Here is a 26,857-nt window from a genome sequence, read left to right as displayed (position 1 = left end):
GTTCAATTTTAGGTAATTTTTTTCATAAATATTTATTTAATTTAAATAATAATTAACTTAAAAATAGTTAAATAAAAGATGATTAAATTTAAAAAATATTTAAAAGATAAAATATAAAAAAATGATAACTTTAGGAAAAAAAATACTTATAAAAAGATAGAAGTAGACAAAAATATATACACAAAAGACATTGTATATATAAATCAAAGGTCTAAAGTGCAATTAGGTCTTACAATTCTTCAAGCTAAAACCCTCTCTGTTAACACGACAACACAGAGTGAGGTAATGGCAACGACAGAAGACAATGGAAAGAAGGAAGGAACCAACTTGCTTGGCTCGCCCACTTTCACAGAGTTGGAAAACGGCCGTTTCAGGTGCGTTGAAACTGGCCACGAGGTCCTTTCTAAGGACATAGCGTCCTACTCTCACAGCAAAAAATGTCGTTTGGGTCTCATCGATTTCGCCTTGTCCAATCGCAAAGCCCCTCTCAACATGTTCAAGCAAGACCCTCTCTCTCGGTGAACTACAATTTCCCTTTCTCCTTTTCTTTCCCACTTTTTCTTTTCCTGATTTTTGTTCCTCCCTTTCTTCAGGCCTTCACGTGTGTTTATCATACCAATATTACTTTCCTGAAAAAGCTCTTAAAATTTTCAACATATGTTTGTAATCAAATGTTGTTTTAAAATTTGTGAATTTTCGACTGAGTTTGTGTGAGTCTGTTTGTATGAAGTAACAACACAGTCTGCACATGAAAATGTGACAACTTTCAAGGGTTACATATTTTTCTGTGTCTGTGGAGAATGTTACTGACGTAGTTGTTTTTGTTCCTCTTTTTCAGTTCAAAGTTAATATGTAAGCTGACTGGGGACAACGTTAATAAGTCTGAAGAACATATCTGGAAGCATATGAGTGGCAAAAGATTTCTCAATAAATTAGGTCAGTGATGTTATGTCTTTTATTTACTCAATATTGGATTAGGAGTGGTGTCAGCGCTTCAATATTGAAGCGAGACTATGTTTTCCTGCTAGTATTTTCAGATTATGTGATCTGTGATTGAGTATAGATATTGGGAGCTTTGTTTACTGATACATTTTTTTTATAAACAGAGCAAGAGGAAGAAGATAAGTTATCTTGCCAAGGAATGGAAGTTGAAGATAGGTTAGAGGAGTCAAAAAGTGCAGACGATGGAGGAAAGGATAAAAAGAAGAAGAAGAAGAAAAAGAAGAAGAAGAATAAAGGAATTGATGAGGAGAACTTACTGGAGTCAAAAAGTGCAAATGCTGGAGAAAAGGATAGAATGATGAAGAAGAAAAAGAATAAGGACACGACAGTTGAAGAAATTAGATCAGAAGTTAGGAAGTCTTCCGTTGAGGATAGTGACACAGAAGAGGAAGACTTCTGGATGCCTCCTGTTGGTGATCGGTGGGACCATGATGATGGGGGAGATCGATGGGGTTCTGAGTCTGAGTCTGAGTCAGTGCAGGAAATTGAAGATGGGAATGTAATCGGTATGTATACCCGTCATGTCATTCAACATTTATTGTCAAATTAACTGTCAATAACAGAGTTTTTTTGTTTCAAAGTTGGGAGAATTGAATTTTTATTGAGTTAATTTCCATCTGCTGAACTTTATTGGGATAGCCTGATCATAGATTTTAAATTGTAATGTGTGTCATGAGTTACTGATTCTGAGTGATTCCGCAACAAGTACTTGGCTGATTTATAACTTGACTTCACACAGAAGATAATGCCTAAGTAATGGTTTGAACAGTGTTGTCAAAACTGAATAACCTCACCAATTATTTCAATGCTACCAATTTTGAGGAGGGGTTGGGGTTCATATGCTAACATGCAGAGGGATGGCATGTTGTATGGATTTCTTGTGGAGTAAGTTTTAGTGCAAGATTCTTGTAATGATTGATCCACTTTACCATGACAAAATGAAGATGCTCTTGTCCTCTGTCAATGCTTGGGTTTCCATAGCCAACAGATGTGTTCTTAGACAAGACTATGTTCCAGTCGAGGAGAAGGTTTGACGAGGCTATTATAGGAAGCAGTGTAAGAGCATGAATTAACCTTTGTTTGTAGGGGTTGTTTGACAGTTATAGTTGTTCGCCTTTTTTTTTTATAAAATGTATATAAATAGACTTCTGTTTGTTTTAGTGGGATCATCTTGGAAATATTAGTTTGTGGTGTCTGAGTTATCTAGTGTGAAAGGATACAATTCCCTTTTGTAATCTGTTTTGCTTCTTTTGGTTCTGGAATAATTTCAAGAGTGAACCTTTTTCTGTTGTTTTTCTTATCTTCATCCTGAGAATCCTAACAATTGGTTTGATCTGCTGGATTTAAAACTTAGGGTAGCAACCTATTTTGGTGATGATAGATAGTGGAGCTAGCCACAACCTTTTTTCTTCAAAGTTGGTGCGCAGTTTGGGTTTACAGGTGTAACAAACTCCACCATTTAGGGTAAAGTTAGGAGACGGTAGATTAAAATTAGGAGATGGGCATAAAAAGCAAACACAAGGACTCTACAAAAATACTAAGGTTCTGTTCGGTGAGTATGCTCATATTGAGGACTTTTTCATATTTGAACAGAGGGTGGATTTTTATTTTGGGTGTGTCATGGTCAGCCACTCTAGCAGATGTAAAAGTAAATTGGAGGACTTTGACAATGAAATTTGCTGAACAAGGTCAGGTTGTGGAAAGTAGTGGTGATCTCTAGTTGTGAAAAACCTTTATTACTCCACAAGCTCTGATGAAAGGGACATAGATAGAGGCAGTATCAATATATGGGGGATAGAAACCAGGGAAAACTGGTTCTTGAAGGAAACACATAATAATCTGCCGGAGTCTGGGAAGGAAGAGAGTTACAGTACATTATTGAGGAATTCTCTGCTGTTTTTGCTGAACCATAAGGACTGCCACTAAACAGGGCAGTGGACCACAGAATTCCCATAAAAATATGGGGTAAATCCTCTAAGTGTGCCCTATAGGTACCCACACCTTCAAAAGAATGAAATTGAGAAGCCAGAGAAAGATATGCTGAGTTCAGGAATTATTAGGCCCATCAACAGTCCTTATTGTAGTCCTGTCTTGCCAGTGATGAAAAAGAATGGAAGTTGGAGGTTTTGTGTTGAGGGCTTTAAATAAGGCCACTATAGCTAACAAATCCCCCCTAGTCCAGTCGTTGAGGAACTGCTAGATGAGTTACATTTGAACCATTTTTTTTAGGTCGGATTCAAAAGCTGGATCTCACAAGATTGATATGCACAAGCCAGACATTCCTTAGAAAGACATTATTAATCTCTTTAGTCGTGCCTATTGAGCTGACCTATGCCCCAACTTAGAGCGGTCAAAACGGGCCACCCGGCCCGACCCGACCCGGCCCACCACGGGTTAGTCACTTAGTGAGCCAACCCAACCCGGCTCATTTATTAACGAGCCAGAAAAATTCGAACCCGGCTCAACCCACCACGGGTTGGTGGGTAAACGGGTTGGCTCAGTGGCTCACTTAATTACAATTTTTTTAAAATAAAAAGAAATTCCAAATTTTCTATAATACAAATCTAAACAAATTTGACTCCCAACATGGGTGTTTAATTAATTTTGAAAATAAGGAACTTAAATAATTTTTTCAACCAAAAACAAAATAATAAATATTTTTTTATAAAATTAAAATTAAATTTTAATAAAATAAAATTAGGTAAGTGGGTTGGTGGGCCAACCCGGCCCACCACGGGTTCAATCCGCATGAGCCAGGTTTAAACGAGCCGGGTTGAAATTTGACCCGCATAAAAGAAATACAATTTTTTCTAACCCAACCCGGCTCAAACCCGTGGTGGGCCGGATTGGCTCGCGGGTTGTGACCCATTTTGACAGCTCTACCCCAACTGCATTCCAATGTGCTAAAAATGTAATTTAATAGCCCTACCTCAGAAGGTTTGTCTTAGTTTTTTATTTATTTATGATATTCTAATACATAGTTAATCATGGAAAGAACAGTTGAGGCATTTGAGAAAGGTTCTCAGTACGTTACAACAACGCAGATTCTATGCAAATTTGAAGAAGTGAGTTTGCCCAGACAGAGTTAGAAAGGGCCTGTGATTTCTGTGCAGGGAGGTAGTAGCCTTGGATCCATAGAAAATAAAGCAATTCTACAACGGCCTATGCCTGAGTGTGTCAAGTCTTTAAGAAGATTTTTGGGGCTAACATGTTACTATAGGAGGCTCATTAGCAATTATGGAAAAATAGCAAGAATTTTCACTCATTTGCTAATAAAAGGGATCTCCAATGGTCTCAACATAGTACTGCAGCATTTGAACAATTGCAAGTTGCTGTCAATACAACTCCAACTTTAGCAATGTCAAATTTTGTTCAACAGTTTTTGTATTGAGTGTGATTGTATATAAACTAGGGGCTGCAAACAAAGTGGCAGATGCTTTATCCAGAAAATGAGGATGGGAAATCCAAGTGTTGTCCAACCAACCACTGGCAAAATATCAATTTGTTTGATGAGAAGGTACATGAAGATCCAGTCTTAGGCAAAATTTTGGAAGATTTACAGAAGGATCCAAATTATCATGGCCACGACCTTCGAACACGGTAGGTTATATTACAAGGGTAAACAGGACTTAGCACAGCCTTATCCAGGAGGGTGGTAAGGGATTTTTCACACATCTCCCAAGTTCGCTCAATCTTTGTATTGGATTGATAGGAAAAGAACAATAGCAGAGTAGGTTGCAGTCTGTCCTATTTGTCAATAAAGTAAATATGAAGTATTTTCACAGGCCACCTTCATCCCCTGCCCATCCCCAATGCCCCATGGGGAGACATGAACATGGATTTCATGGCAACTTTTCCTAGATTTAAAGGTTTAGATGCAATTCTGGTGGTTATGGGCAGACTTAGAGGATGCAATCACACTCATGATGACCGTTTTATTCCCATAAAAATTCATATTCAGCATGGAAAGAGAAGCTAAATTGTGTTATTTGCATTAGAAAGGAAACTACAAAAGGAGGAAACTTCCAATTTCCCCGAGCAGAAGTTTTTTTAACAGAAAATCAGTTCATCACCCCCTCTTCCCTGTCTCATGAGACTAAATAATAAAAATATTCTCCCACCGCTAACAACCTCCTCACTGCTCATGCCAAATCTGTTTTGTAACAATTTCTCCACTAACTCATGCCACCTCAGCTTGAGATTTTCACTCTCTTCTTTTGTGCACATTACACCTGCATACCTTTGGTGTCTCATTTACCTTGTGGACCAGTGGCTCTTTTGGCCCATAAACTTGTTGAGCTGCAACATACTCAGTTGAAGTTAGCAGTGGGAAATAATTCAGTGGAGTTCACTTTATCTAGAGAGCTTCGGGAAGAAGTTTCTAATTATGTTCCTAATCAGGTTTTGGGTTCTTGCATATAGCAGAATTAGGTGTTTGGAGTGTGTCGACTTGTTTGGGTTTATAATCCTATGTTACATGAAGAAATATTCTATTATGTTTTTAGTTATTTATGACAAATATGAGCTATTAGTTTTCCTTATATATATATATATACATAAATATATATATATATATATATATATATATATGTGTGTGTGTGTGTGTGTATGTATATTACTTTTTATGTATATGCATTTATAAGTATAATTTTGAAGTTTTAGGAAGGATTTTAGGATCTTGTTGATTTTTTTGCATCATCGAGTTACTAATCTTTTACACCATTTTTTATCCTTCAACTTTTTATTATAGTTAGAGTTTGACACCATTGGACATGAGGACATGCCCATACCATTAGTTGTTTCTTGTTTGATCTGTCATGTGTTTTCTTAATTTTTTAAGTATGATAAATATGATTGAGCAGAGGATGTTTTTTCTCACAGATGGTGCTGTTGTTGAGGATTGCAAGGAGTCAGAAGAGTTGTCATCAAGGTATTTTTCTTCAGTGTGAAATAGTGGAATGGATACAGTTTCTGAATGTTATAAGTAGATGTTACTAGCAGTGTCTGGTTTCCTAGACTGACACAATATATATTTGAATTTTCTATTCTCTGCAGGACAAAAAGAATGTCAATAGAAATTGGACCGAGCAGCTTTGCTACAAGAAAGAAGAAAAGTAAGAGCCAGCACACTTAGATTGGTTTGGAAGTCAATTTTTCGGTGCATGAATCAAACTGTGTCAGTCCATGCTATTCGCACATGGGTACAAAATGCATTTTACCATTGAATTTTTTCTTGTTTTGAGAAGCTGCTTTATCGTCATATTTGTATTACGAGTAGCATCAAATTGGATAAAATTGCAAGTCTTTAAATTAAGCATGCAATCAATTGCAGGTCAAAAGTTCATTATAATGATAGTTCATTATTGTGTGGACAAAGTATTTTATTATTATTATTATAATTGTTTTAAAAATTATATATAGAATAATTTTTTAATTAGTCAAAATCCTTACATTGACCGTTTTTGAAAATTATGGCAGTTTTAACATGAACTTAATCTTTCAAAAGTTAAAAATCCAATTTAATCTACAGTTTTCTGCATACTCCATCTGATCTATAAAATATAAGAAATGGGACCTAATCTGTCAGAAAAAAAGTGGGAATTAAAGATCAAAATTACCAATCATAAATAAAGCAATCGATGATAAGATAAGATAAAATCAAAATTTTGAAAGATATTTTTCTTGCTTAAAATAGAAAGTAAATTCAGTTTTGATTCTTTAATTTCAATCTATTTTAAATCCTCAAATCTGAAAAATTACAGTTTTTAATCTTTTAAATGTAGTTTTTGGAAAGATCTTATACATGTTTAAGAAAGATAATTTAGTTATTTGAACTGAATGTTTTCTAGTATAATATTGATGCAATTTATTTACTATAAAAGATAATTACTAATATTATTGACAAGTTAAACTTTAAGTCACTACACTGTCAATCAATATTAAATTTAATATTCATGAACTAATTCTTTTTAATTAAAATGTTAAAATTAATTTTCATGGACTAATTCCTTTTAATTAAAAAGTTAAAATTAATATTCATGAAGTGACTCTTTTTAATTAAAAGGTTAAAATTATGTTAAAGCTTTTAAACCGGTAGTAAGCAGGAAAAAGGAAAAAGACGGATATAAGAAAAACATTAATCCATCTTGATTCCCTTGGTTATTCAAAAGTATAGTTGCCTCTATAATCTTCACATCTACATCATTGACAAAAAGCTTTAGACACCCATCTTCTTTAATTAAATTAACTAAAAAAAAATTAGTGAAAAATGATTTTAGTGCACGCCATAGAGAGAGATAAGAATCATGAGTGGATTATCAATCATAAAGGATGTTATTGTTTTTGTATTAACAAAATGAATCGACTCAAAAGAACGTGCGCGGTGTGGGTCTTGAAGGATAGCATATGTACCTAGCTTCATCAAACTCCGTACACTCACTTAGTATTGTTACTCAAACGCTCAACACCCACTACTTTTATGACTTCCGATCGTCGTCTACACACGAATCAACTCAATATTCAAATCCCCAATTCATTTTCCCATGTACTTTTAGCGTGTGACGATAATTCACCCAAATGGGTTGCTTCCAATCCAACTATTCTGCCACAATCTACAAACATTTAACATTGACATTATACCATAATTAAATATTAGTAAGATTTGGGTGTATGTTAATAAATAAGTGAAACCAACTACCTTGTGAGTTAACAGGCCAAAAGGCAAGTGTAAGTTATAAGGTTGTAGATGGAACGAAGAAAAGTGTTAAAAAATAGATGGACCGTGGACCCATAAGAAACGTGATTTACGGCTAGATATGGGCCAGAAATCAAGCAAGGGCAGAAGGGAACCCATTCGTCAAAAGACAGAAGAAAAAAAAAGTAAAAAAAAAAAAAAGCAAAATAATGATCACATCAAACATGATATTATGAATGGCATCTCGGTGACCCTCCACGTGTTGACAACCCATCTCCCCTTGCACGTTACTTTAAATTATTTTGCAGGCTTTGCTTGGTATCTTGGTGGCAAAGACAAGTCCATAATAGTGAATGAATACGCACAAAACCTTTCATCGATATTTATCTTTCTTTCTTTAAAGAGAAGGCCCTATTCCACCACCAACATAACCAAATCAAATCCTCTTCAACCCATATGGGGCGTGCAAGGTGCAACTCCATCATCTCATAGAAAAAGGACACAACAACATGATTCAATTGATTAATTCAGAGCATGGCATAGTAGATAATTCTTTAACAATATGCTTAAATGGCAATAATTGAAATTTTCAATGGAGACAGAAATGTGGTTGTTTGTTTTGTTGCTCCATAGGGACAAATCTAACATCCTTATTGGGTGTTGATTAAGAAGTGAGTAAGTAACCAAACAAAACAAAACCAATTAATGAGACGCAACAACCGCCACCGACCTCAATCTCTGCCTTTTACTTCCACCATTTCTAGCAATAACCACCTTTCTTACTCCAATTAACCTCTCATCTAGTAAAAGACAACAACTTAGACCGTCAATTAAGCAAAACGGAGTACAAATCAAAACCATCCTATGTATGAACTGTCACCAACTCACTCCTCTCTGAAAAGACACCTATGTTTATTCCTTTTCAATATTAGCCACCCATCATTCACCAAAATGACCTATTATGTTTCCCAAACCATAATTATTATTATTATTACAATCTCAAAGTAAATATCCATTCACATTCACATTCACTTCTTAGAGGTTGTTATCATACTTAACGGCGAAGTAAGTAAAAAAGTGATTTTGGATGTAACATGGAGAAGGTTCATTCTAATTTTTTTAATGTGAGATTTTGATTTATTATTTGTATGAGTCAGTCACTAAGACAAATCATCAATTCTGATAATACTGTTGAATCTAATGAAAATGAGATTTACGGATTAATAAGCCTTTCATTCTTGTATGTTTTGACTCATACTTAAATTCTGAAATTATGAATAAACAGCGAAGTAAGTAAAAGAATAATTTTGGATTTTGATTACATGGTTTGATCTAGCTATCTAGGTAGCCACACGTGACTTAGACTAGCTTGAAACATAGAGGGTTGTTTTATTTTATGTGTTTGCTTGCATAAGTTGCAAAAACCAAATGAGTGAAGATGAACCCTAGTGTGTGTTATTACCCCACATGCTCACAAAGCTTGAGGTTGGGTCTCGGCCTGAGTTCAAAGACCCATCTCATCTGCCATGTTAGTATTCTCTGTGACAAACTTTATAGCTGTATTCCACTACCTCACCACCAGTCAACCACTTCGATAAATATAAGAAAATCTTACACATTTTTACGTAGGATCATTTCACGCACAATGACCCTTTTCTTCACCTTCTTCCTTTTAATTACACTTTGCACATTCCTTTCTTCGCCTCGATTATATTACACTATTTCATTCATTAACGTTAATACTGGTTTTCACATCCCAAATTTGCTCATTTGCTTTCTGTCTCTGTTTAAAGTTTGTAAACTGGTCTGTAAAATAATCTTGTTAATAATACATGAAATTTCAAAAGGGCACTTGCAATAGAAAATAACATAAACAAAATAGATGTGCGTTTCACTCTGCACCAAAGGAGACATGTAGAGAAAATCGTGATGGAAAAAATAAGTATTTGTTGAAGGCTTCTTTAGATTCTTAAACAAGCAAGTACAACAACTAGTTAACTGCTTAATTTATCAAGCTAATGTGCTCTTAATGCTATAACGTGCCGTCCATAAATCCTTAACTGTTATTCATTAATTATTTCTTTTATTACAAAACACACTCATAAGGTCACTCTCATCACTTATATTTAAGCTAAATTGGTCCAAAATTTTAAAAATAAACTAATTCTAATTTTTATTAAAAATTAAAGTTCAAAAATATATTTAATTCAATTTTTATTGATAATAAATTAATATAATCATCCTTCTACGCTTATTTAATGAAACAAAGCACTTATTACATATGATTGTGGTTTCGTTTTCTTGAGATAGGTTTCACCTCTATAAATGATTAGTTTACGGGTTTTATTCATTATCAAAATAAGTTTTAAAACTTTCGTTTTCATCGTAGGTTTTTTTTATACATTTAAAATGTTTATATTTTCATTTTCGGTAAAATATCTCGATGTGTCTGTTCTTAAGCCAATCATGTAAAGGAGGTAGTGATCTATGACTACCCTGTCGTGCGTAAGGTTAACATAAATTCATGAACATTCGCATTTCCTAATGAAAAGCAAGATTCCGTTACCTGTACAAGGCCAGATTATTTTGATATCCCGTTAAGCAACAATAATGCTTATACGATCATGTTGTGGAAAAAGTGTTAAAATAACCCTACATTAAAAACAATGACAATAATTATGATCAACGGATCTACCTTAATAAAATAATATTGTGCTAAGTAACACTGAACGCCTAAGTATGATAGTTAGAAAAGTGAGCATATTAGTATTTTAAATCCTCTAACTAAAAAATATAAAATAACATTAAATAATAACTATAGAAACAATTATTAACTTCAAAATAATACATATTGGTATAAAATTTTAAAAGGAGAAGAATAAAATAATGTGAAGTTTGACCAGGTCAAAATCAGAAGAGCAAGTCCAAATCAAATCACGAATTTCAAAATGACAACTCTTTAGATGGTTTTTGGATAAAAACAATAATAATTAAATAAATAAAAAGAGCGGGAATGCATATGAAGAGGGTAGTAACCGAGACAGAGGGCCCTAACACTGGATTCAGAGAGGGACCCATCAGAGGTACCCTCCATCTTCAACCAGCATCCCCTGTCCCAATGTCTACACTTTCTTCCTACTTTCCTTCTGCTCTTCCCTCCATTAACTTGATAATGACCTTTCAAATTTACATTCCAGTGAAAATATCTTCCAATATTTCCCACAGTATCATTAACCAGTAGTCTAGTATCGTTTTTAATTCATTTCTTTATATTTGCTTTTTGACAACTGTACTTTTAAAAGAAAATAACTACTGGCATTAGCATTACTCAAAAATTAATATCAGTCAAACATACTGATGAACTCATGGGCAGTGGCAGCACATATTCCATAAGAAATCAAGAAAAGCTAAAAATGTAAACTCTCAACAGGAGGATGATGGAGATATGGAGGATAATGGAATTACACAACAGTTGCCTTTACTACATATAGTATAACTTATTACATACTATTCTATAAGGAGTAAGAGCTTTTACAAAAGAGTTATGGGCAATCTTCCAACACTTTTTCTGCCAGCTAGACTTTAACCCCCTTCTAACACAGCAAGCTTTACCCCTTCTTCCACAAAATTAATTTAACTTGGAAGAAAACCAACCCCACTTATTACAAAATAATAAATATATTCTTAATCAGAGATAAAAACCCTTCCCCTAAACTGCTATCTTTCACTGTTTCTTCAACTAACAGATCCCAAAAGCTGCATCTCTCACAAAAACCGGATGTTTATTGCCACTAAACTACCCAAAACACATTCTTGAATATCATCTTTATATTATAAAATTTAAACTAATAAACAACTTCCCTACGAAATTTTCACTACATTGCTTTCTTCACCGAATTTAACTTATGGAAATTGAATCTTTGTTTCAACTATCATCAAAGTAGTCAGTACGTCCATTCTTGAGGCAAGCGAAGTTCATGGTTGGCTGCCTCCTCTCGCCGCATGTTGAACTTCTGTTGAAGGATAAGAGCATTTCTCCTTGCTAAAAAAGCATCTACAAGAACCCCAAACTCAATCAAGTTAACAGGGGAAAGACTCAAGTTTAACCCAAAATATTTTGCATAACTAGAAGACCAACTTACCATAGTCCGCCCCGAATGCACTAGAGAAGCGCTGTTGGCTAGCAGCATTGATGTCATCAATGTTGAGGTTCAAAGCATGGATAACCTTAGCTGGGACCAGAACCGGAGCAGGACAACCTGTTTCAAAACAACAGCAATTATCAGATAACCGCTAAATAAGCAGAAACAGTGCTTAATCAATGGGATTCAGTAATTTACTTGTTTTCTTGCGAGATTCCGGTGGAGGTGCCCCATACTGACGAGGCAGGAAAACCCCTGTTCCAGCGCAACCCTTTTTGTTAACAGCACCAGATCCAGCTTGCAAACCGGGTCGTGACCCTGATCCGAAATGCGAAACCTGCTGATTCTGGGGCTTCGCTTGAAGAGGACGGCGCCATACAGAATGAGGCAAGGCGCGTATGCAGTTCATGGCTTCATAGTCATACCCAAAATCACGCAAATCACGTACTCTGTTCTGAACTTGTGGCTGCTGCTGCTGGGTCACCCAAGCAACCTTCTCTTGCCTTCCCCAAACGGAACCACACTGATGCTTCAGCACCTGCTCCGGTCTCACCTGCGGGTACCGAGCCTACACAAGGGGAAATAAATGTAAACACCGGATTCCAACATGCAACTTCTTTTACACATTTTCACAAACACCTTGAACACATTAGTAAATAACTCACCTGAGGACCGCCATGGTTCACGAAAAACGCATTCTCCGCCACTACTGGCGGAGAAACACCCCCAAAAACTCCCCCGTTCTGAAACTCAAACTTCGAAGAGACTTCGTCGTTCATCCTCAACCTCGCAACTTGCCCTGCGGCCGCGTAAAGTACATCCCACGCATCATTTGTAGGCTTAAACGGCGTCGTCGTTGGCGAGGGAACACGAGAAGACCCGTTGGGACTCCCGTCGCCGGAACCGCCACTCCGACCAGACCAGCTTCCGATTCCGCTGAGTATAGACTGAGGCGACCCAGCCAAACCCCGAGCCATCAGTTTCTGACTCTGCAAAAACCCAGAAAAGCAGCGTAAGTTTACCCGAAAAGAAAAAGCAACCAAACAAAGCAAAAGGATCCATCACGGTCATCATTACCTCAGTTTTTTCACCGTTGCAGATTGGAACAGTGAGCAGCTGTTCCTTCCTGGTGTCATGGAGCGATGCATGACCGAGCCGGCGAGTCAAGCCGGCGAAGAAGTCCTCCTCGTCGCTGCTCTCGGTCCCAGTGGAACCGGACTCGACCGGTTCGGCCCCAGGCGAGTGAAACTCGTAGGGAAACTCGGAGGGGAAGGCAAACGCGGCGTCAAACTCAGCTTCATCCATGGGTGAAAGTGAAGGAGTGAAGAGGCGAAGGTTGGAAGAAAAGTAAAGAAAAGTGGTATGAAGCCGTTACGAGTTACGAGGGTAATGAAGGGGAACGAGGAAGCTGAAGTTGGTGGTGGAGGAAGATTTAATAATAACACAGCTGTGTGTGCAGAGTGGGACCCACAGTGCGAATGAAAAAAAAAAGATAAAGTAAAAGAGATGGTTGTGTTGTTGTGATGCGTTGGAGGATAATAGAATGTAAGAAGACAAGTTGCTTTTATTAAGGTTTCAGGGTCCCTTTTAGACACTTGAAAATAAAAATATTGGTGCGTATGAAAATGAAAGAGAGAGAGAATTGCACTGTAAACAACTGGAAGAGTGGCCCAGTGGTTGTGGACATTTGTCCTTGCATGCATTTCACCTGCCATTTGTCCACTCCGTTACTCCTAAACTTCAATTAATCTTTCAAATTAATTAAGCGCCACACCAACACTTTTTCCATCATTCAAAATTCTCCCTTTTTTACTGTTTCAAATCAAATTTCAAATTTTCCTACTCACCTAATTCCACTCTCTTCCCCTCTCTTTTTTTTGTCCCTACCTTCTTTTGGAAAATTTTGGACTTTCCCAACATTCACTTCAAATTTTAAATTCCACCATTTTTTTCAAATTCTTTTCTTTTTTTTTTTTAATTTCATTTTGATAACGATGGGGTCCTTTCGGTAATGTTCCTCCACGCTTCTCTTTTTCCAAATCAAACTTCTGCTTCGAAAATCTCTCCGTTGTGCAATTCCACGAAAATAAGTCCCGAGGTCGTTAATTTGTTAACTCAATGTTTATATGCGAGTTACACATTTCTGTTTAATCTTTTCGTCTTCGATACAGAACAAATCCATAATATGTTTTCGAAAGCTTAAAAAAACAAAGATTATGTCAGAAAAGTGTGAGGATTATGTTAACCAAAGAGTTTTAAAAAAATTACTGAAATTCATGGTTAAGTTGTGATTACTAATAGATATAAGATTGAGTAGCAAATACATATATAACCAAAATATATATTATTGTTTGTATATTTTCAACATTAAAATTAAGTTTAGTCAAATCTATTAAGATTAAATACAAGATAGTCTTGCTTAGGTTGTGAAATGATGTAACACAACTTTAACACTATTAGTAATATGATTGATAAAAAGATCGATTTGACACTAAAAAATGTAAAGAATCGAAACGAAACTAATAAATAAAACAACGAAACGAATGCACTATTAAATCTATACAGTCTTTAGAAAAACTAAAAGTATATTTTATAAATAAAAAATACTTAAAAATGTATTTAAAGGAGTTAGTAAACATAAATCTATATCCAGTATAAGAAACGTTAAATTTAAAAAACTAATCAATAAAAAAATGCTTTCAACGTTAAAGGGAGCATGACTCTATCTTGGTTTTTTTCTTGTTGGGTCATTTTCAAGTCAAAAAATGACAGTTTTAAATGACAACAATTGCCATGAATGAGAAGTTCAAAACTTTATTTATCCTTTGTGGTGTGATTAGTGACCTGAATGTGAATATGTGCAAAATCATCATCCATTTATTTAAAAGTTTACTTGAAGTGGGGTTTGAAGGTTCCCTCTGATTGGAATAAACTCAGAGTCTAAAAAATTATTAACAAAAAGACTAACATGTCTATATATGAGATATGAATCAAAACTTTACAAATTGAACCTTTACAAGTATGTTCTCATATGTTACTATTATGAATAATTTGCGAACCTGTTGTTACGTTTAGTGTAGCTAAGTTGGATGATTTTTGTGATATTTTCCACCGTCATAGCTTCGTATTTTAAGCTAAGCAAATTCACACTGTCACATGTGACAAAAAAACACACCCGAATTTTTGCTTCCGACACAAATAGATTCACAATTAAAACTCTTCCTTGTCTTCGAAGGCACGATTAAATTAGTGGGCCAAAACAATACTACTGTATATGTTTTTTGTTTTATTTATTTTAAAAACAAAACAAAGAGAAATAGAAATATCTTTAAATAAATTCGACCCAAAAAAAACCAAACAGTCTATTAGCTAGTGCAACCATCGTATTTGTTTTAGTATGTGATTTTCATGGTTTTAAAAATAATGTTGAGATTAATAAAGTACATTTTGAAAGGGGAACAATGACTTTCTAATGAAAATAAATGGTATGAAACCATGTATTATATTTATATTCAGAGCGTTTTTCCTTGGGATTTTTACCAAAACTAACACTTCTGAAATATGTTACAATGATTGGAAAAGTTTTCAAAAATGGATTTTAAATTATTTAAACAGGTATTCCATATAAATTTATTTGTTCCATCTTGATAAACAACTGTATGAATCCTCTGCTCTATAAACATGCACAATTATTCAAGCTTTTCGTTAGGTAAATTACAAATCATGATAACTAAAACATGTCCAACATTAATTTTTCTCGTATATGTCATTTTCAAACTTATATGTTATTTACACTATCTCCATATATAACCTGTTTGAATCTGATCACAAAAAGTAATATATTGCTACATTAATACTTGACTATAATAAAATAAAATCAGGAAATTTTGACTAATTTTAAGGACGTTAAAATGGGTTATTCAGCTACAAATTTACCCCTTCTGTTTTTAACTTGTAAAAAATAGGTTAGGGTTATTATTCATAATTACTTAAAAATTACTATTAACTGTGTAAATGCTTTTAAATAATTAATTAATTAATTAATCTTTTTAATTAGATTATTTAAAATAATTATTATCTTGACATGATAAGTTACTTAATTCTAAGCAGTAAGTAAATCGTAATTCATAATTTACAGGTATTCATTATTTAAATCATACTATTATTACATCCTTTAGACAATGTAATATAAATTTACCATTCTTAAATTTGTATTCTTTTATTTTTAAATATAACATAAAATTATCATCTTTAAATTGTATTATTTTATTTTCATTTGATTAAATTAAAAAAAAGGGAGTTAATCCACTCTACTTATAGTTTACCAAGGTTGTCAATCAAATCGATAGAGTAATGTTAAACTACCATATTCATGTTTAAAATAAGGTTTAATACTTCTTTTGGTCCCTCGAAAGAGGAGGATTGTTCAAAGTTGTCCTACCTTTTTCAAAAAGTTCGAAGTGGTCCCAATTTGTAAAAAATTGGGTCAAGTTAATCTTTTTTTTGTTACGGCGTCAAAATTTTAACGGTGCAAGTGTCCTCCTGGACAAATCATAATGAAGTGTCCATTTTTTGTGATTGCGTGGCACTGAAGATAAATGACGTGTTCAGCGAGAGGGAGAGGGAGTTGTGCGAGAGGACGGGGACTAGGAGACTAACGAGCTCTTCGGTGAAGTGAAGAATGCGTTCGACAGCTGTTGCGAAGAGACGATGAAGCTCGTCCTGAGTAGTGATGCGCCATGTGTAATCTCCGACGATGGCAATGGAATGGATAGCGACCCAGATCTTTCAATTTGGGATTAGGGCTTTTGAATTCGGGTTTTTGTTTGATCTGCGTCTGGGTTCCTTTGATAGTTGGAATCCCGGCCGTAGAGCTGCGATCGTCGGGGCAGGTGGCTACGGTGTCGTAGGCCCCGACGACTTCCTCTGCAGTTGATTTCACCGTTATTTGAGAGTAAATTTTGATAACAAACGAACCCTTTTTGACTTAGAAACTTGCTTGTTCTCTTGTTTTTAGTTTATTGTGATGAATAAGAGAGATGAGGTTCTATTTGAAGATTTTATCACTAAATTCCCTTGATTTTGTAGGAAACTAGGATGAATTGGAAGAAGAGTTAAATGTCAAGAAGTTAGAACTTAGAAAGGACAGAAAGAGATCCAGAAGAGAAGGTTGCTAAAGGTCGCAGGACGCTTGGGCGCCCTCCTCTGGGGCCCTTAGTGCAGGAGCCTCGCAGTCACGCTTGAGCGTCTTTTTTGGGGCGCTGAGCGCCAACCTTCCTGTAACGTTTCACGCTTGGGTGCCCTGTCTGGGGCGTTGAGCGCCATCCTCTCGCAAGCTAGCATGCGCGCCCTAAGTGGGACGCTGAGCGGTGTCAACGTTGGCCTATGTTACAATTCAGCCTTATTTAAGGATTTGCTCGACCTAGAGAGAGCATCTTTTGACAAAATTGACACAAATTCAGATTTTCTCCAACTCTCTGGAGGAAAAAGTGGATGTGAAAGCTCTCCTCTTCAGTTTTTAGGGTTTATATTTCATTCTCATTTAATTGTTCATCTAGTTTCCCCATGATAAGGGGGAACTAAATTCAATTTGTTGTTGGGGGATGATGTAACCTTGTGAGCTCTCATGTATTTGAATTGGTTTTAATTTTATATGCTTCTTTCATCAATTGTTAGAGATTTTCTCCTTTGCTCTATGCTTGTTATGTTTTCATCATTCATGGCATCATTTTATGGTCTTCTTTGTTATTGGGAAATAGATAGAAACCACGATCTGGAGAATTTCTTCCAAGAGCAATATTGCCTAGGGATGGGATAGGAGGATTGGCCGTATTAAGCTTCTAATCGTAATGCAAAATTAATTACTAGGGATGCAAGGGATTGTGGTCTAGTAATTAAGGACGAGTTTTCTTCGCCGAGGGATCGGGTTTTAAGTGCTTTAGAAAGTGATGTTAACAATTGAATGAAGAAGACAAATTTGTGTATGCATGAGAGTAAACTAGGTAAAATATAAACCTTAACAACATACTCATCTCGTAATTTCAATATCATTCGTTCACTTTTGTGTTTTTCCTCAATTGATCAATTTACATTCATACTTACTTACTTGTTTTGCATTCAAAACCCTAAAATGATTCTTCAAAGTCTTAATTAGTTAAGTAATTACATGACTGTCCAGTGCCGTGAGTCTTTGGGATACGATACTTGGTTTTACCATTTTATATTACTTGATACGATTCGGTACATTTGTCGATATCTCAACAGCAGTTAAGCAGCCCCAAAGACGCTAGCGGACGCCTCTGAAATGGGCCTTTTTGGATGACGGCGAAGCATGATGAGCAATCGACGGCCTTGGGCCACTTGCTTCTGGTAGCAAAGACGCTAGGAGATGCCTCTAAATGGGCCTCTTTGGGTGGCGGCGGAGCATGGTGAGCAATCGACTGTCATGGGCCACTTGCTTCTGGTAGCAATGAGGACGATCTCACCAACAAAATGAATAATGGAGCCCTCGAAGTGAAAGGAAATCCTCATATAGAAATCGCCGTAACCTCCTTGTAAAAGTAACACATGATAAGTTAACATGCGAATTTGAATTTATTTTCATATAAACATCTTGTATGATAGTGAATAGCTTTTCTTGTATGAAAATTTTTCATTGAAGGAGAGAGAATCTAGATAAAATCTATTTGAATTATTTGTGATATATAAACAAATAAAATAATGGACAAAGTTATGAATTGATGCATTATATATAAAATGATTAATGTTAGAAATGGTTATTGATGGAACAAATATTATTGATTGATTGATAGTAAAATTGATATTGAGGTAATGTATAGAATCTAATCACGATTCATAAAAAAAAAGTCTAAAAAAAATTGTAAACACTTTGATGAAAGTGGAAAGAAAGGGAGTAGATTTATCTATCAAGTATGAAAAGAAAAGTTATATATATGAAAACGTGAAGTTATTAAAGATGTATATATGGCGTATTTAATAAAAAATTATGTGTGAAAATTCAAAATGTAACTATAACAATTAGTCTAATAGTTTGTTTATATATAGGATTTATTATGTGTATATGTGTATATTAGTAGGGATGTAAAAAACTGTATTGAATTTTTATAATGTCAAAACCTAAAAATTGCGATGAAAAAATCATTATTCTCATTTTATATTACCAATCTTAATAATTTTCTTTGGAGATTCTCTTTTATATTCATGTTACATTTTTTTTAAGCCAAAAAAATATATGAATATGAATGTATTTGGAATACATCAACCTATTTATAAACAAAATATAATTTACGAAAGTAGTTTAAAGAATTTGCATATTGCATATTATAAAAGATAAATACGGCAGTTTATCCAAAATTTATCCTAACAAAAACTATCTTTCTATCTAAAATAACCCAACAAAAAATTAATTTTACTAAGTCACTAAAGTAAATAAATGAAAAAAAATGAATTACTATATTTCATGAAAATATCTACTTGAGTCCAGACAACACATTAATAAACCATTGAAATTGAGAAAAACAGATGGGGAAGAGATAGAAACATTCTGTTTATGATTGGTCCGCTAATGTTGTTAATGTGAAGGTTATTTAACGAAAGCGTGATTACTTAAACAGAAAGTGGGCTATGCGGCGTGATCTTTGGCTGGTGCTTTAATTAGCCCACTCTAGTTACAAGAAAAAGAAGAGACATAATCATTGTGACATTTGACTCATAACTATGCATTATTACTGATTATTACTTACAGTTCTTTATTGGTTACTGCTGTCACTGCCAAGTAAGAAGCTGAAACACTGTGAGACGGTGAAAAACCTCAGAAAAACATCCTTATCCTGTGCTTTCTTACCACTTCATGCAAACTTCAATAATCACTTTATCTTCTTTGCTTACTCCTCGTAACATAAAGGTCCCATGCTACTTACTACGCATGCTCACCTCGTGATTTCTGAACATGCTAACCTAATACACGCACGAATACGCCGCAACCTCCAATAATAGCCTCTGCCTCTTTCTCTTTTTCCTTTCCCACTCTTTTTTTTTTTTCAGAGACACCGAATCAATACAACAAAAGTGATTTTAATTAAGTTCAATATAATTAAAAAGTAATAAATCAATGAAAAAAAAATATATATATATTTTGTTGAAAAAAAAATGTTAAAAAATATAAATACTGTACTTTCATTGCGTGTTGTTTTTATTTTAATTTTCAAAACAAAAATCTATTGCGGAAAATTAATTTTGCTCAATTTTAAGGTGAAATAAATGCATGATTAGTTATGGTAGATTTGTTATGGATTATGTTCATTATGAATAGTATTATTATAGTCCAATAATTCATTATGGATCACATAGTAAATCGTTTGGGTACATTACATTGTTACGTTTTGGTTTGCACAATTAATTATGAAGCATAAAAAAAATCAAGTAACTCGTTTAAAAAATTACTTATTTATTTATTTATTCAAATACATACTTGATTATGTATAATATTTAAAAATACCTTAAGGTAGGTTAAACATATAAATTTGTTTCCATTTAAAATTTCTGTAGATTTGAGATTAGGAAATACATGATATATATATATATATATATATATATATATATATATATATATATTATTATAATAAATTTATTTTCGTATATTTCCATTCAATTTATTCATTAAATATATGTTAAAATAAAAATGTTTAGTTATTATTTTAAAGATTAGATATATTTTTAATTTCTAAATTTTAACTAAACTGAGTTCAATTGTGTATGTATTCCAATCTTCATATAATTTTGTCTTCAAATTTTAAATATAAATGGATATATTATTATTAATCTAATTATGTTATATTCTTTTAATACGTCAGAAGCGTTTCAATTTTACGTTTAAGTTATTTTCATGCTTTAATATGTTTATGCTTAGATGGGAACATATTTAACAAGTTTCACAAGTAAAAAAACTATTTAATATTATTTCGTTAATAAGATTATTTCTATTTATTTTTTAAGTTTACAGACAAAATGTATCAAATTTTAGGTGAATTTTGATTTTGTATCAAAGTTTATATAAACTATAACATATTTAACTTTTTTTATAATTATTAATTTTCATGACATAACTAAATAAAATCAAAATTACAAATATAAGGTAGGAAGTTTACTTCATGAGACACGTTTTAAATTATACTGAAAATTTTGACAAGTTATACTACTTTCACAAAAAAAAGAATTACAATACAGAAAAATTATATAATTAGAGCATATATTCGTTAATGTAAGAAGGTGAATCTCATATCACAATTAATATCACATTTATATTGGGTCATAGAAACTTGTTTTCCCTCTTATTATTGGTACTTTACTCTATATGAAATATATATAGCTAAATTATTCTTAATTTCAAATTCAATGTGTAATCTTAAATATCTCATAACAATTCATTATTTAAAATAATTGTGTCTACATTATATCACAACATAATCATCACAACATATATATTCATATATGTTTCAACTTGTTTTACCCTTCATTTCACTTAATATCAAGGTTATTAGATTTGAAAGTTTACGTAATTCACGAGAGTCATTAAACTCAACTTGTAAACTCGTAAGAGTTAATTTTGAGAAAAAAAATTATAAAAATAACATCCTAATTCAAAAACTAATGGCACAAGTAGTTATCTTTAATGGAATCTCCTTAGTTTATGAAACTATTTTGATCATTAAATTTTTTATTTCATAAAAAACAGAAGCACGAAGTTCAGAATCACCTTACTTGGTGTTTGAATATAAATATTCTTCCACTCACAATTTTTAAACAATAATTACATCTAACATTGTTATAATTTCCATTAATATCCATCTTATGTTTTTATCTGACTCACTTGTTCCTAAAACAATTTTACTTATACTTTAAATTGACGAAGTTCAACAAAAGTAGGATCATTCGTATACATTATGTTCTCATTATATTGGTTTTTCATCACAATATTAAAAATATGTTATAAATAAATACTATTTTTATAAATAAAGAAGTAACTAAAGGTGTTTGATACGAAGGAACGAAGACAGGTGCTCGCTAAGTTATAATTATAACAATAACATTGATTTTAAAAGTATCTTATAATTTAGAACTTACACAACAAAAAAATGTAAAGGAAGAATACATGATGAGGGTAATGACAAATAGCTAACGCGAGGCGACGACAATCTAGGCGATGACAATTGACGACGACAACAACAATATTGTTGACAACAAACATCACATATTGCGTCAGAAATAATGATGTGCAACAGAATTCAAAAGAAGAAGAGATTAAACACAAAATGCCCTAATTTAATGAATTAATATGATTGTTTTTTGGTTTAAAAATATTTACCATCAAACTCGCACACATGTTTATAAACTTGCAAGTGTACACATATTTACTAATTTTACACAAAAAGAAAACAAGTTTGGTTCCAAATTAACATAAAACGAATTAATTTACAAGTTTAATAACCATATGTGATTTAAATTATACATTTCAAATTTTATATCTCGTCGTCTACATAATTTGTCTAATAGAAACTCATTCATTTTGCATTTTTAAATTTATAGTTTAAAATTATACATTTCAATATAAAAATAAACACAACTAAAATTTATATCACCATTTTCAGTAATATACAAGTGCAATATATTTGACAAGATACAACAATTTAATGAAATATAAACGAATTTAACATTTATAAATATTTTAGATCATATTATTTAATATACTAAAATATCAATTATGTTTGCTTAACAAATTAAATTTGTATCTTCACCCGCCGATTGTGTTGCTTTACGAGTGACCTACTTGTCTAAGAACTAACATGTTTGTCCATTGAATAAAACTTTTAGATATTATTAAAATGAATTTTGCCTGATAATATTATGATGTGCTATGACTAAACTCGTCGAGTTTCCAAATTAATAAATTTATCTAATAAAATTATAACTCAGCCCCTGTTAAAGAAAAGAAAAAAAAATCAGATTTGTAGAATTGATAAATTATAAAAACCATTTAGAGTCGTACATGATGAATATAAATGTCTGATATTATTCACTTTCAATATTTATGTTTATTAGAATATTGATTATATTCCAAACAAAGTCATAATAAAAAATTGACATAGCTTTTCCATATAGGACTTATTAGTTACATTGTTATATGTATAAAAGAAATTCACATATACAAAAATATTTTTAAATAACAATTAATTTAAAAATTAAACGTACTTAATCCTAAATCAGACACTATTTAATTAACTAAAAATTATTGTTGTGTGTAATTAATAATAGAGACCAATGATAATAAATATTTAAAATTTTGATAGTTAATGATAAAGACTAATTTAGACTCTTATTCTTCTATATCAATCACAAGTTCTTTTATTAATAATTGAGACTATTTTATGTATTATAATTTTTAGGTCATAATATAATATCTAACTTAATAAATATAACAATGAATTGTTTTTTTTATCTCTGAGTGAATTATTATTTAACATTTTATTATACAATAAAAAATTTGTAATTCTTTTAACATCAACGAAAATTCACATGTACAATAAATGATTTTGAAACTTTTAATAACATCTCTTAACTTTGTTCCATAAAACATCAGGTAAAGAAATACAAGCAAATAATATTTTTATTATGAAAAAAATAAATATTTAACATATTTTGTAAAAGGAAAAAGGACAAGATTTCCCAGTTTTTATTCTACGAATAAGTACTACATATTTAATTATTCTTATTAGTTACTGATTTAGTTATCATTACTATTATTACTAATAGGAATGAGATACTCGGTTAGTTTATATATATTATAAAAATACGCATACCCACTTTAATTATTTGTATTATTTATTTTAATTTTTAATTAAAAAATATAATTAAAAGTAAATAAATATATAAAATATGTGTAAAAATAGAGAATCTATACGAACACACATTTTGTTGACTTTCAGTGAGTGAGAGTTTACACATCAATAAAATTTGAAATTTTGACTTAAACGATTTTACAAAACCAAACACATATATTAAGAGTTTATTTATTAAAAAATATTTTTTCCTAAATGTATATTTTTTGGGTATTTGAAGTCTAAGAAACGGAATCATTACCACTTAAATTATCTGTAATAGTTATTAATTTATTATAGTAATATGGTAAACTCAACAGCACCAAACAAAGCGTGAAAAATCTGATACGAACGAAAATAGGTTTATATTTTTGGATGAGATACGTTATTGTTTGAATGATATGATAGTTATGAGTATAATAAAATAATATTTTGAATATCTAATATTTAAATATATTTAAATGGGATGTTACTAGTGATGAGATTAAAGAGGTGACAGTTACGTGTTATGGTTTTAAAAATAAAAAAGAATTGAATAGAAAAGAAAGGTGTGGTACCTGCATTCATTGCAGCTAATTTCTGCGTAGTCACAGAAATCCCGTGAATCAAGCCATGGCTGACGTGGACTAGTCGTACCTTACGTTACGTGGGCATCGATGCATCTTCCTTGGACTTCAACCCAACCTTCATTTTCCTTTATTCCATTTCCCGCCCAATTTCGTCGCATTATTTTATTATTATATAAATATATTAAATAATTTCTTTCTTTACTGTATTTCTCGATTGCAATGTAAAATCATCATACTATAACAGTCAACCATAGCTTAAAAAAGTGTAGTTACAATAGAAAGATGGAAATGTAATTACAATAAAGCTTTAAAATTTTTGCTGTAAATTATGGTCGTAATACAAATTCTATAACATGCATGGTTTAATGGTATGCACACGTACACCTTGCTTCACTTTTTTTTCTGATTTATACGAAAGACAATTTTCTACTACTTACAAGTAAAATAATTTTAATGTCAACAATTTATTATAAAAGTGCTATATTAATAATGTGATTGAATTAATAGAAATGTGCTCTATCATAATAAATTATGATTATTTTAATATGACATTGTTAGTAATAATAGAGAAACTACGCGATAATAATTACATGTTTTAATTTTACTAGTTTTATTATATATATTATTTTAAGATCTTAATATTTGAATGATGTGTAAATACGTATATCCAAATACAATACTACATGTATGGTTATATATTGTTATAATTACCGAGTAATATATTATATGAGATACTGCAACTATACAAATATTTCATCAAGCTGAATTGAATTCATTGCTTTCTACTAATTAACTCCAACCTTGTAAGAATGACAAAATATGATGAACGTAATACTTTAACTAGATGTTAGAACCTTTTTTTTCTTTGTATACAAGGGCTTCAATTAAATTTTAATCAAATAATTAATATATTTCGCATGCTTTAATTAAATTTGTTTATTTAAAATTAATCTTGTAAATAAATAATTATTTATTATAATTTTAGTCCTTTTTCGGGATTTAATCCAGCACATTCCTAAGCTACTCCTGTACGCCACAAATCACGATATATAATATATAACCTATTTTTAATTGAATGAAGTAATATTGAAGAAGAAAGATATTTATTTGGGGGAGAGAATTGGCGCCAAAATAGCTTTGGGTTGGTTGCCTAAAAAGAAGAGAGTGCAGTGTTCTGCTGAGGAATTGCTTCACTTTAACTTTCTCATTAAAAAAAATATCTGCTGCTGTTGCTGCTGCTCCCATAAAAAGCCTGACCACACTACAATACACAAACACGCCTTCCATTTTCCTCTTTTTACATTTCGTTTTCTTCACCACCACACTTTCAAACATTTTACAGTACATAATTTATTATTGTCTTAAAGTTATAATATTGAGATAAATATAAAATACAAAATATAATTTACAATTATTTACTTTTAAAATTTTCAGCTAATATATATCCTTCCATAAATTATAGAGAGTTTGATTGGAAAATATTTAATTGGTTTTGCGATCATACTTGATCGACATTTACGATCCCATAACTTACAGATTTACTATATTTATGTCATTTATTTATAATCAATATAATTTTTTGTATTAAAAATTAATTTAATATAAATTTATAATTTGAAAAACTCAATCAAATTGACTTGTAATATGAAAAATTCGAATTTGATTAACTCGGTATATTAAATAGTATGATATAAATTTTAAAATATTAAATTTAAGTTATACTGGATTGGTCAAATTGGATTTGAATCCAATCTAATCGATGTTCACTCCTACTATCAGTTGCCATATTGAAAGTTAATTGAAATTTAAAATAAAAGAGTTTATGTATAAAAAGAAGATATATTTTCATAAGTGTGTGTTTGTTTCTAACTATGGAATCATGAGGAATGACGAATTGCGTTAGAAAATCAATGTAGTCAATTGCTAAAAATAAAAAATATTAGATTCTCGTTTCTTCGCGAATTCTCGAGAAGAAAATTGAAAAAAAAATACAATTTTCTTATTTTGTAATAATTTACATTTGAAAACTATTTCATAATTAATTAAAAAATGTAATTATACATAATGTAAGAAAATATTTATTCTTTATTATAATATAATAAATATTTAAAATATATTAATAATAATTAATTTAAAAACATGTTTAATTAATTAATTTTATTAAAAAATATATTTATTAATACATCATCTCACTCACAAACTATAATAAATTTTTCCTTCATTTCTCATAATATTTCTTTTAATCCAAACAATATAATTTTACTTATATTTTTTGCAAATCCAGTCATTTCCTCCTACTCAAATCTACCATCCCATCAAACATATATTAACATTAAGTTCATTTTGAGAAATTTAAAGACGAGAAAATGAGTAAATTTTTGGTATCACTAGTGCAGCGAGGGGCTTTTACCGCGGTTGATTTTCACTATACGTCGCGGTTCTTGAACCGCGGCATATTCAGCCGCGGTAGTAAGTCAGACACTTTATGCCGCGGTTCGAACCGCGGTATATAGGCTGCGGAATATGCCGCGGTTGTCTAGGAACCGCTGCCTAAAT

General features: G+C 32.0%; 2 protein-coding genes across 2 annotated transcripts; one reads left to right on the top strand and one right to left on the bottom strand.

The window, feature by feature from the left end:
• Positions 1–217: 217 nt before the first annotated feature.
• LOC124841925 (uncharacterized) lies at positions 218–6,416 on the top strand. Its single transcript, XM_047318306.2, has 5 exons — positions 218–518; positions 839–936; positions 1,107–1,508; positions 5,884–5,932; positions 6,058–6,416. Exons 1-5 carry the CDS (start codon positions 286–288, stop codon positions 6,134–6,136), a joined length of 861 nt encoding a protein of 286 aa, XP_047174262.1. The 5' UTR covers positions 218–285; the 3' UTR covers positions 6,137–6,416.
• Positions 6,417–11,157: 4,741 nt separating this feature from the next.
• On the bottom strand, positions 11,158–13,342 carry LOC124841927 (uncharacterized). The gene is made up of 5 exons (XM_047318307.2): positions 12,916–13,342; positions 12,504–12,827; positions 12,037–12,406; positions 11,839–11,955; positions 11,158–11,750 (listed from the first exon to the last, which is right to left on the bottom strand). The coding sequence occupies exons 1-5, from the start codon at positions 13,141–13,143 to the stop codon at positions 11,641–11,643; spliced, it is 1,149 nt and encodes a 382-aa protein (XP_047174263.2). The 5' UTR covers positions 13,144–13,342; the 3' UTR covers positions 11,158–11,640.
• Between the last annotated feature and the right edge of the window lie 13,515 nt (positions 13,343–26,857).

The sequence above is a fragment of the Vigna umbellata genome, chromosome 1 (assembly GCF_029865625.1).
Source record: "Vigna umbellata cultivar VRB3 chromosome 1, Vumbellata_1.0, whole genome shotgun sequence".
In the NCBI taxonomy this organism is placed as follows: Eukaryota; Viridiplantae; Streptophyta; class Magnoliopsida; order Fabales; family Fabaceae; genus Vigna; species Vigna umbellata.
Note: the sequence above shows the minus strand (reverse complement) of the source record. Positions and strands in the feature narration are given on the sequence as shown.